This window comes from Carettochelys insculpta, chromosome 6, assembly GCF_033958435.1.
Source record: "Carettochelys insculpta isolate YL-2023 chromosome 6, ASM3395843v1, whole genome shotgun sequence".
Lineage (NCBI taxonomy): Eukaryota > Metazoa > Chordata > Testudines > Carettochelyidae > Carettochelys > Carettochelys insculpta.
In genome coordinates, this window is record NC_134142.1 from 60,649,374 (window position 1) to 60,661,541 (window position 12,168).

Here is a 12,168-nt window from a genome sequence, read left to right on the forward strand (position 1 = left end):
CGACGAGGATGGGATTCGAACCCACGCGTGCAGAGCACAATGGATTAGCAGTCCATCGCCTTAACCACTCGGCCACCTCGTCACAGAAGCTTGCAGCTTCCCCCAGCCTATAAGCAATGATTCTATCTGAGCTGAGTTGCAGCACATATTTCCTCGCCGGCCTATATTGTATAAGGAGGCTGCTGTATTGTACGAATCCCCTCTCCCAGCCACGCTTCTGCCTGCGGGTCGCCGAGGTCTCTCTGCCCTGAGATTGTTTAGGAGGAAACATCGACATGCGATATGTAGAGCAGGATAGGAGGAAGCCGCCATGTTGTACGGAAACCCGGTGGCCGCCATGGTGTACGGCGGAGGGTGCGGAGCCACCCAACCACACAATACTAGCGGGTTCGGTTGGCCCCGCGGCCAGGGCGCATGCGCAAGATTAGGCGGTTAGGTTTGAATAGCGAAGCGGTGGCCCGGCCTGAGCCTAATGGGCGCCGCGGGACTAGGCTGAAGCGAGGAGACCAGACGGTGGCGCCTTGAGGGCTGAGCGTGGAGCGGACGGTGAGGGTCCCTGGGCGGCGGTGGCTCCTGAGGGGCCGGGAGCGCGCTTGGTGGAGGGGGGGCTGGCGGGCCTGCCCCGGTCCGGTACGTCACGTCACCCTGGGAGGTGGCTCCCACCGCGGCCCAGGCGGTGCCGGGGGACGCCGAGGGCGTCGCGGCCTTGTTCCGCCCAGCTGTCTGCGCGCGCTGAGGTCCCGCTCTGTGCGCTGCGGACCCCGCCGGCTCGTGCGGAGCCTTTCCTCAGCCAAACTGGAGCAGCCCATGGGGCGGGGCGGGGTGGGGTGGGACACCCATTGATAAGCTGTGAACGTCAAAAGTCCATCGGGCTCTTGTGCGTGCGAAGGTTTAGTGCAGACAGCTGCTGGGGCGGGGGAAGGGGAGGATTCAGCTATTTTGCTTCTCACCCTTTCCTAGGCAGTATCATTAGAAACTCCCATTGATGCACTACTATCCGTTTGGGGGGGACGGGCAAAAGCGCTCGTGCAAATCGTAGCATTGTAATAGTGCTTTTGCTGGTATGACTTATTTCTCGTGTATGCTCATCTCTCCCAGAAGCATCAAAACCCACCCCACAAATGAAATACGTTATGTCGGTGGTTTTCAACCAGTGTGTTGCGAGAACTGTCTCAGTGGTGAACGTTGGGGTCCTGTGAGAACTGTACAAGTGCCTGGTGACATTTCATCAATTTCCCCTGGGGCAGGAGGGAAGGGGGAAATAGACGACCTTGCGCCAGCAAGATCTGAAAAAGTGGGGCTGCCCCACAAAAGCTCATCATCTAATAAATTATTTTGTTAGTCTTTAAAGTGCTACGTGACTGCTGGTTTCTTTTGTGAGTCCCAGGTGGCAAGTGTCAGTCAGTTTCCCCTTGTGGTACTACTGGGGAGCCTGCTCAAACCCCCCTCCACCCTCCCGCTATTGGGGATGCGCTAAATCAAACTGTCATGCTGCTGCCTTGACCCTGGAATTCCTGGCAGTCACAAGGAGTAAGGGAAGATGATGGGAGAGTTTCTTGCACTGTCCTGCTGTGTGGATGGCAGCAAAAATTGATTTTAGATAAGTCATCTCCAGCTACATGGTTCTTGTACTTGGATTTATGTACCTAACATTGATTTTTACCTCCTAGTGTAGACCTGGCCTTAGCCACAATGTTCAGGGAGTTAGCTCCATGCCTGGAGTGAGCGTAAACCTCTGACTGCCAAAAGTAAAGAAATGAAGACAGTGTGGATCTCTCCAGAGTTGCCCTGTTCTCTACATTCCCCCCTGAAACTGGAATTAGCTGCTGTTGGAGACTCTATACTGGACTAGATCAAGGGTGTTCAATATGTGGCCCACAGGTCAGAATCAGGCCTGCTGAGGCTTTTAATCCAGCTTGTGGAGCCAGTAGCAATGCCATTTCTAAAATGAGCTGTGTGGCTCTTGGGACTTGGTTTGGCTCTTGGAGTTCTGGCAGTGGCTGCAGTGAATCACCAGGGGTGGGGTGTAGGGTGCCTGGCTGTGGGGCATGATGAGGGGGAGTTTAAGCCTGGGAGCGGCTTGGGGATGCAGGGCTGGGGTGGGGGTTAAGCCTGGGGGCAGGGAGGGGATGGATGGGTGGTAGTTTGGGACTATTTTGTGTTCAGCACCCAGAACATGTAAAATATTGTTGTGTGGCCTCCCAGTGAAAACAGGTTAGACACCCTGGACTAGATGAACCATTGGTCTGACCGTATGTGGCTGTTCTTACATTTTTATTATACAGCAGAACCCCAAGATACGCACACTTGACTTGTGCATAACTCGGGTTAATGTGACTTTGAGTGGTTGGGGGTTGGTTCCTGGCTCCCGGCTGCCAGGTGCCCTCTCCCTGCTACTCAGAAGAGTGGCGAAACTGACCATCTACTGCCCTGGTCAGTTTGCGGGCTCCTGTCAGGGGCGGCAGCCCGGAGCCTGACTCAGGCTGCTGCCCCTGACAGGAGCAGGAAAACTGACCAGGGATGTGCTGATCAGTTTCCCGGCTCCCAGGAGCAGAGGGAAACCAGCAGACTGACCAGTGCTGGTCAGTTTCCTGGCTCCTGCAAGCGCAAGGGAGCTGGGAGCCAGGCTGCTGCTTGGTTCCCAGCTCCTCCTGACTTGCTTGAAATTTGAATTACATGAGGTTGCCCAAGAACGCAACCTTTGCGTAACTTGGGGTCTACTGTACCTATCAATTTAACAGTACCGGGCAGCAAAAGAAAATAATTTGGGGCGGGGGTTTCCAAGTCAGGAACCTTGGTCAAATGACTCCACATTTGAATCACTAATGCTACTCTGCCTTCCCTTGAGGCACACCAAATTTCAAAGCAATCAGAGTAACAATTTGTATTCAAGAGCACTTACAAAAGACAAATGTAAAGCATTTATAATGATACAAATTGAATACTAGAGCTGGGTTTACACTACAGAGTTCTGTTGACAGAAGAGGCTGTCTGTTGACAAAACTAGGGAGTGTCCACACTACGAATGCACTCTGTCATGAATCTGTCAGCAGAACACAGCAGTTTTCCCGGCAGAGTTCAGTCTTGATGGTACGAGGCATAGTGGCTCTGTCGATGATAAAAAAAAATTTAGTGAGATGCTCCAGGGGGTGCTCTGTCAACAGAGAGGGCTTCCCGTTCACCGGGCTGCCCTGTTTGCAGAGATTCCGGTTGGCTACTCTGTCAACAGAGGGCTGGGCAGTCTGGCCACTCCCTGTCAACAGAGGGCATTGACAGTAGGAGCCTGTATTAGCTGTGGACGTGTTCTGCAGACAGTTTCTTTCAGGAAATATCAGTCAACAGAGAGTTCTGTGGACAGAACTCTGTACCTGTTAGCTTGCTAACTTTTAGCTGTTTTTCTAATATTGGCACATGCAGTGTAAAAATGTACATTTTCTTAAATACCGCTCTTAATTTGGGTCCCCCAAAGATTTAGTGAGTGCCACGCAAAATCTTGGGTAAAACTCTGTAGATTGTGACCATTTTGATCCACTTTATCTCAGTAGTTTTATCTCTAGCCCTGGTGGGCAAAATGAAACCTAGAAACCTTTCCACATTTCTATGACTCCTGGCTATTGTGACTCCAACTTTGGATCTTTAACCCTGCATTACACTTTTCTGAGGCACACAAAGCTTCAAAGAAATCCAGTGAAGCATGTTGATTTTAGAGAATTTAGGTCCACCTTTAAATGGATGTCATGATGTAAACTTAATAATAGTGGTTGTTTTCCTGCTCCATTATAATGATCAGGGGTTCTGAGATTTCCCTATTGCTTTGACTCTTAACTGTTTTTTGGATTTTGATATTGTGTGTTTATTATAGGAAAAGCACACCCTTCAGAAATGGACAGGATTTATTCAGAACCAAATGATGAAAAGTAAGTTGAAGCTTCCAGCTGAGAATTTTAAGGTGCCAAACATGGTTTTGTTTTAGTGGCTAAAGATTAATTCTTTCCTGTATTTGGCCCTACACACAGCAGCTATTTCAAGAGATTCTAACATCTCCGTTAAACCTAACAGACAGAGGGAGCTTTATTGGTACTATAGGAGAAAATTCTACAAATATTTCACAGCACTAGATTGAGGTCTCCTCAGAAAAGGGGCAGTGCTATCTTTTCCTGAGCTTATTTTTTGTTTTCTAGTATTAAGATCAGCTTTGCCAAGTGGGCTTGGATTAAACTATTTTTGAAACATTAAAATACAGTAAACTCTCAAGGTACACCCAGTCAAGTTGCACATGTCTTGGGTTAATGTGACTGCTGCAAGCCAGGCTGCCATCCCTGACAGGAGCGGGGAAACCGCTCCTGTCAGGGGCAGCAGCCAGACTCTTGTCACCCCTGACAGGAATGGTTTCCTGTCGGGTGACAGCTGCGAGTTCGGCAGCCGCCCTGACAGGAGTGATTTCCTGGACTCTGGAGTGGTGGGGAGCTGGGAGCCAGGCTCCTGCCCGATTTCCAGCTCCCCGCCACTTGCGGGACCTGGGACACTGACCATCTGGTCAGTGTCCCAGGTCAGGCAAGGGGGCGGGGAGAGAGAGGAACCAGGCTGCCCCCCTGGTTCCTGGCTCTTTGCCACTCTTAGAGCCAGGAAACTGACTAGTTCCTTTTAAAAACTTTTTAAAGGTAGTGTTGTTGAAGAACAGCAGTCCTTATGTGGGTTTGAGCACTAAGATTTTCTCTCTTCTTTTCTCTCAGTGATCATACAGAACGCATCAGAAGGCAAAGGCTTTCCTCGGTGAGTGTGACTTTGAATATGATTATTTATCAGTAATGGAATCTAGTAAAAATGGGCTTACTTTCCTCACTAGCATATGGAAAATTCAGTGTCAATAAAGAGAATGAGACACCTTACATGTCTTTCTAATGGTCATTCTAGCTGCTTTTATAGTGCAATCTGGCCACTGAATAAGCATCTAGGATTGATTAAATGTAAGTCACCCAGTACATTGATTTAATAACTCAATTTCTGTGAAAGGCATAGTTCTTAAGTTACTCCCAATGAGGAATTGGGGATGCAAGGGAGGAGAGCTGGCACCTCACCCCACTGCACCCATATACCAATGAAGGATTGAGAAGAGATGCGGGGGGGAAGAGCCTGAACCCAGGTTGCCTCCTAGGGGTGGACTGAATAGCGTGAGGAGAGCTGTAGGCTTGTTGCGGCCTCCTGATGAAAGATTTGGGGATGGGATGAGGGTATGGAAGGATAGTCTGAGCTTGGTCTGCCTGCTGGTGTGGAATTTTCAGGGTCGGGGTGGAAGAAATCTGAGCTGCGGTCAATGAAATTGGTGCTAGTGCTCCTGCTGAGGATAGGCACCACCAACAGTAGAAGTGTAGTGTGGGCGTTAAAAATCTAATTATTGCAGTGTCTGTACGTCAGCTTAAGTCACCTTAATTTTGTAGCGTAGACAAGCCCTGAGTGTTCTACACAGCATAGCAAAATAGCTGCTCAATGGGTACATTGGACAACTATTTAATTATCTGTATGTTGCATAATGGAAGAGAATGGAAGTGTTGTTAACAAAATGATGTAAAACAGTTGGACACAGTTTTTGTGGGAAGATTTATAATTTAAGAAAAAAACATACATGAGCTCAGTTAGTATCAATCTTACAAAATGCAAGAACTCGTTACTGGAAAGGACAGCTTTCTGTAACTTGTCCAGTTGAAGAATTGGAAGTACAGTTTGAACCTCTCTAATCTGTCACACTCTCATCCAGCAACATCCATAATCCAGCATGATTTTAGTTATCTGGCTGACCGCTTATTATGGGTGTGGCCAAGTTTCCCAGGATCCCATACAGTTTGTTTACAGCCGCGAGTCCTGGCTCTCAGTGTTCTGTGCTGTTATTTAGCTCTAATTTACCCCTACAGGGCTAAGAGCCCAGAAAATGGAAGTGTTGGTAGTAAGAATATAAGAACATAAGAACAGCCATACTGGGTCAGACCAAAGGTCCATCTAGCCCCGTATCCTGTCTGCCGACAGTAGCCAATGCCAAGTGCCCCAGAGGAGGTGAACTGAAGACAATGATCAAGCGATTTGTCTCCTGCCATCCATCTCCTGCCTTCAACAAAAGGCTAGGCACCATACGTTACCCCTTGCTAATAGTCCTCTATGGACCTAACTTCCAAACATTTATCGAGCTCTTTTTTAAACTCTGTTACAGTCCTGGCCTTTACAGCGTCCTCTGGCAAGGAGTTCCACAGGTTGACTGTGCTCTGTGTGAAGAAAAACTTTCTTTTATTAGTTTTGAACCTGCTACCCATGAATCTCATTTGGCGTCCTCTAGTTCTTATATTATGGGAACAAGTAAATAACTTTTTTATATTCACTTTCTCCACGCCATTCATGATTTTATATACCTCTATCATATCGCCCCTCAGTCTCTTCTTTTCTAGACTGGAAAGTCCCAGTCTCTCTAGCCTCTCCTCATATGGGACCGGTTCCAAACCCTTACTCATTTTAGTTGCCCTTTTCTGAACCTTTTCTAACGCCAGTATATCTTTTTTGAGGTGAGGAGACCACATCTGCACACAGTACTCAAGATGTGGGCGTACCATAGTTTGATATAGGGGAAGTTAAATATTCTTCGTCTTACTTTCTATCCCTTTTTTAATTATTCCTAACATCCTATTTGCTTTACTGACTGCCGCTGCACACTGCATGGATGTTTTCAGAGAACTATCCACTATAACTCCAAGATCCCTTTCCTGATCTGTTGTAGCTAAATTTGCCCCCATCATATTGTATGTATAATTGGGGTTATTTTTCCCAATGTGCATTACCTTACACTTACCCACATTAAATTTCATTTGCCATTTTGCTGCCCAGTCACTCAGTTTGCTGAGATTTTTTTTGAAGTTCTTCACAGTCTGCTTTGGTTTTGACTATCCTGAACACTTTGGTGTCATCTGCAAACTTTGCCACCTCACTGCTTACCCCTTTCTCTAGATCATTGATGAATAAGTTGAACAAGGTTTGTCCCAGGACTGACCCTTGGGAAACGCCACTAGTTACCCCCTTCCATTGTGAAAATTTACCATTTATTCCTACCCTTTGTTTCCTATCTTTTAACCAGTTCCCAATGCATGAAAGGATTTTTCCTCCTATCCCATGACCACCTAATTTACATAAGAGCCTTTGGTGAAAGACCGTGTCAAAGGCTTTCTGGAAATCTAAGTATACTATGTCTACTGGATCCCCCCTGTCTGCATGCTTGTTAACCCCTTCAAAGAACTCTAATAGATTAGTAAGACATGACTTCCCTTTACAGAAACCATGTTGACTTTTGCTCAGCAAATCATGTTCTTCTACGTGTCTGACAATTTTATTCTTTACGATTGTTTCTACTAATTTGCCAGGTACTGATGTTAGACTTACCAGTCTGTAATTGCTAGGGTCTCCTTTAGAGCCCTTTTTAAATATTGGTGTTGTATTAGCTGTCTTCCAATCACTGGGTACGGAAGCTGATTTAAAGGATAGGTTACAAACCACCGTTAATAGTTCCGCAATTTCACATTTGAGTTCTTTCAGAACCCTTGGGTGAATGCCATCTGGTCCAGGAGACTTGTGACTGTTTAGCTTATCAATTAGTTCTAAAACCTCCTCTAATGACACTTCAGTCTGGGACAGTTCCTCAGATTTGTCACCTATAAAGGATGGCTCAGATTTGGGAATTTCTCTAACATCCTCAGCCATGAAGACTGAAGCAAAGAAATCATTTAGTTTTTCTGCAATGGCATTATGTTCCTTGATTGCTCCTTTTATGCCTCTATCATCCAGGGGCCCCACTGCTTTTTTAGCAGGCTTCCTGCTTCTCATGTACTTAAAAATTTTTACGATTGTTTTTTGAATTTATGGCTAACTGTTCCTCAATCTTTTTTGGCTTTTCTTATTACGTTTTTACATTTAATTTAGCAGTGTTTATGTTCCTTTCTATTTTTGTCATTAGGATTTGACTTCCACTTTTTAAAAGATGCCTTTTTATCTCTCACTGCCTCTTTTACACGGTTGTTAAGCCATGGTGGCTCTTTTTTGGGTCTCTTACTGTGTTTTTTAATTTGGGGTATACATTTAAGTTGGGCCTCTAACATGGTGTCTTTGAAATGCTGCTAATCAATATTGACCTACCATGGTCTGGCAAATTCTCTTTCAGAACTGTTCAGGTCCTGAGGGTGCCAGACTAGAGAGGTCCAACCTGTACTTAAAACAGTGAAATGAGGTATATATTCAGAAATGCAGAGCAAACTCTGCCTGAGGTACATCTTACTTGATTGTTTTGTTTTTAAAATTCCTCCGAGGTTTTAAGAGTTGCTGCAGTTTCATCTTCTGTGGTCATTAATATCTCTTTAAAAATAAATCTTTTCTGCAACAAAACACAGTACGAAGTTAATCTTATTGTCTCGTCCATTTTCTGATGTCCCAATCCTGCATAATACTTTTCTCAGATGGAGTTTTGTACTGTCTTGCTTTCTGGAAATCTTCATATAAAACTCACTGGTGGTAGGCAAGCTTCTAAAAGCCAGGAAGCAGTAGCAAACTATGTGACTAACATTCTGGTTGTAGTCGAGAAGAGGAGAGATGGTGTGTATTTGGAATATCTTAATTTGCTAGCTTTTCTGAGTGCCTGATCTTCAGTAGTAGGCCAATTGTTGAAGCTGCTGAGATCATCTTCTCAACTATTATAAATATTTCCTTTTAGATTTTAAAAGCTCCACGGAGTCCTCTCAAGGACCTTGGGAGTGGGAATGAATTTACTCAGGTAGGTATTAACCTTTTACCTGTCAATATTTTTAACGATTGCATTCTGTTCTGGACAAATGCCGCTGACTGAATCGCCTCTCACTAGTGTAGCTTCACAGAACTTATTATAACTGGTCGAGAATATGACTACTTCAATTGCTAAAATTCTATGTACTTTACTTATCTGGTATTTTGTAGGCTGAATAAAGTGCTTACTCCAGTCAGCTCTTTACTTTTTGTGTTTTACTTAACAAATGCAAACTTCCTTAAAGTAAAAAGAGAGGGAAGAGAGTGACAATTAGTGATTAGTGGATATTACTTGCCTTTGTTATAGTCCATAAGACTTACACTTTTAAAGCTGTTTAGTTTTTATAGACTGTTGTAGCAGTTAAAGATTTTACGTGTGTAAAGCTAAAAATAATTTATTCAAAACTGGGTGGTAAACTCCATTTAAGGCAGATGTGGCCCCCTGCTTAATTTCATCCAGCCCATGGCAAGTCTCATATGCCACAGGCTGAAATCCCTAAGCCTTGTCTACCTGTCTCCCCACCCTCTGCCCCCAGTGGGGCTGGAGCTGAAAGTGCTGGCTCATAGTGATCTGGAAAGCTCCACGTGCTTCCATTGCCTGTAGGCACTGCCCCTGCAGCTCCTGTTGGCTGGGAAGCATGGGCAATGAGAACCACGGGGATGGCATCTGCAAGTGAGGGACATGCACAGAGCCACCTTCTGCTGCCCCCCTCCTGCCTCCAGGTTACGAGGACATGTGCTAGCCACTTCCAGATCCAGGCGCTGCTGGAGGTTAAGTCATGCGTTCCAGCCCTGAGTCCACTCCAGCACCCTAACTTCTACCCTGAGCTCCCTCTGACACTCCCAATCTCTTGGCCCCAGGCCAGAGCCCCCTCATCCTAAGACCTTATCCTCAGTCACCCCAGCCTGGAGCCCTGTGCACACCATCCCCATCACCCTGAACCTCTCATTTTTGGCTCCAGCCTAAATTACAGGGTTGCCAGCTTTCCTCACTGAACAGGAAGGCTTTTCCATTCTAGTTGGGAAAGCTGGCAAACCTAATCCAAAAGCCTAGAGGGAGACCTGAGCCCCTCCCCCACCCCTCATGAGGCTGTGTGGGGCCTGTGGCTGATTTGTTTTTTCGTAGGGGTCTGTTGCCCCTTGTAGGAAAAAGTTTCTCCACCTCTGATTTAAGGTAAAGCTTAATGAATATCAATATTTTCATTTTATCCAGAATAACTTGTTTTATTTCAAGTATGCAATGTCTGCCATCCCACAGTACATGTGGACATAGTCTCAGCTGTTCTGCTAGTTTATAATACTCTTTTTAAATGTGTGTTTTATGGACTATGCAGCTCATTAGACTGTGATCAGTACACAGGTGGAAAATTTAAGATTCTCACCAAAAAGTACTGTGTATTTGTGGTTTTCATTGATCACAAAATCTAATTTTCAATTGTTTGTCTCATTTTGCACTGAGGAATACAAGAAGGGTATATAGGATGACAACATTTGATCTTTGAGATTTTGAACGTGGCTAGGTTAGGTTCCCTGTCTTTCTCCTATGGTCTAGTTACTTAATCATCATGTTGGCCATTTTGGATTGTTTTTTCAACTACTTTATTTTTTAAAAAACCCTCTTTTCTGCCAATGCAGTTTGTGCAGTATCCAGTAGAGTATAGGTTTTCCATCTGTGGTTCGTGAGCCTCTAAAGATCTGCAGACTACATCCATGATTTCCAAACGGGGTCCGTGCCTCCAATTGAAATATTTTAGGAGTCCAGAGATGAAAAAGTTTGAAAACCTCTGATGTAAAGGGCAAGTCACAGAGGCCACTATTAAGCTATTATCTTCATATTTACTTAGTGGCAAGAACAACTTTTGGTACTGATTTCATAATACACTTGGTTTATTTTCCAGTTACAATGGCTGTATCTAGACTAGCCCCCAACTTCGAAGGGGGCATGGTAATTAGGGTATTGGGAGATTACAAATGTAGGGCTGCGGTGCATACGCAGCACTTCATTAGGCTAAATCTCCCCCATGGCAACTTTGAAGTGCCGGCTTGAGTGTACTGTGGTACTTCAAAGTACTCGCAGCTACACACAAGCTGGCACTTTGAAGTTGCCACGGGGGAGATTTAGCCTAATGAAGTGCTGCGTATGCACCGCAGCCCTTCATTAGTAATCTCCCAATACCCTAATTACCATGCCCCCTTCGAAGTTGAGGGCTAGTCTAGACAGAGCCAATGAGTTTTAATGTACATATCACTGAGCATATGTTTACTTTAAGAAAACATTTTGGATGTTTTCCAACAGTATATGCATATAAACCCTGAGATACTTACAGTACATATGTTATATCTGAACATAAGAACATAACACAAGAATGGCCATTACTGGGTCAGACCAAAGATCCATCTAACCTAGTATCCTATCTGCTGACAGTGGCCAGTGCCAGGTGCCCCAGATGGGGTGTACCAAAGACGATGAGCAAGCGACTTGTCTCCTGCCATCCATCTCCAGCCTTTGACAAACAGAGGCCAGAGACACCATTCCTACCCCCTAGCTAATAGCTACCCTGGGCTCTGGTGTGGAAGACAGTTCACAATGCACTGTGTAAGGGATCTTCCCAAAAGCAAATGTCTCCTTAAACTATCAAGGTTTTTGTTATGAAAAATGTTGGTCAGTGTAACTCCATTTATAATGGATTGACTTTATCTACAATTTCTCATGTTGATGCCATTATCTGAGACTTTTGCAGTGCGTTTAGATGAATTTCATGGAATGAGTCTTGTTGCAGGAATATATCATTTGGATTCTTCCATGTAAGTCTTTTGTATATTCCCTTAAATGAGCGATCCTCAATCCTGCTGAGATTCCGATCCGATTCATCTCTGAAGTGAGTCAGAGAGCCATAGAGCTTAGAAGTCCTAACATTCCATTGCACTGTTTATCTTGTGATAGTGTCATCACAGTGATGCGCTACAAACAATGCTATTGCAAGACACTATGCTGTGGTTGTCTTGTGATTCTCTGGCATATCCTTTTCTCTTCCTACAGTGGTGAGGATGGCGAATCTTTGTTCCTTCCCATCATTATTGGCTACTTGATAGGACTGAGGGAAATTCCATAAAAATCTTGCTCAGCAACATACACATTTTCCTGTGTGTCAGTAGCAGGCTGTTTACCGTACTGAAGAGATGATTGATTTTTGAGAGGAAGACTCCATAACAGCTACTTGCTCTAGGGTGGGGATCTGTTTTTAGGAAAAGGAAAGGCTCAGAAAATCTGTAAATGGAATTACCATTCTGCTAGATAAACTAAGCCTGGCTATATTGAAATCTGAAACTGTGCTTCAGATGTATCTCATTAGCATGGAGAAT

The 12,168-nt window shown here is 45.0% G+C and overlaps 1 protein-coding gene and 1 non-coding gene across 2 annotated transcripts in view; one reads left to right on the plus strand and one right to left on the minus strand.

The window, feature by feature from the left end:
- On the minus strand, positions 1–82 carry TRNAS-GCU (transfer RNA serine (anticodon GCU)). Its single transcript has one exon. It is a non-coding gene; the product is annotated as a tRNA-Ser (tRNA).
- A 3,800-nt stretch (positions 83–3,882) lies between these two features.
- KNL1 (kinetochore scaffold 1) overlaps positions 3,883–12,168 on the plus strand; it is a 44,274-nt gene continuing 35,988 nt past the window's right edge. Inside the window, exons 1-3 of the mRNA XM_074998850.1 lie at positions 3,883–3,917; positions 4,734–4,773; positions 8,738–8,797. Coding sequence (XP_074854951.1) covers positions 3,883–3,917; positions 4,734–4,773; positions 8,738–8,797 — 135 coding nt within the window. The remainder of the gene's footprint in view (positions 3,918–4,733; positions 4,774–8,737; positions 8,798–12,168) is intronic.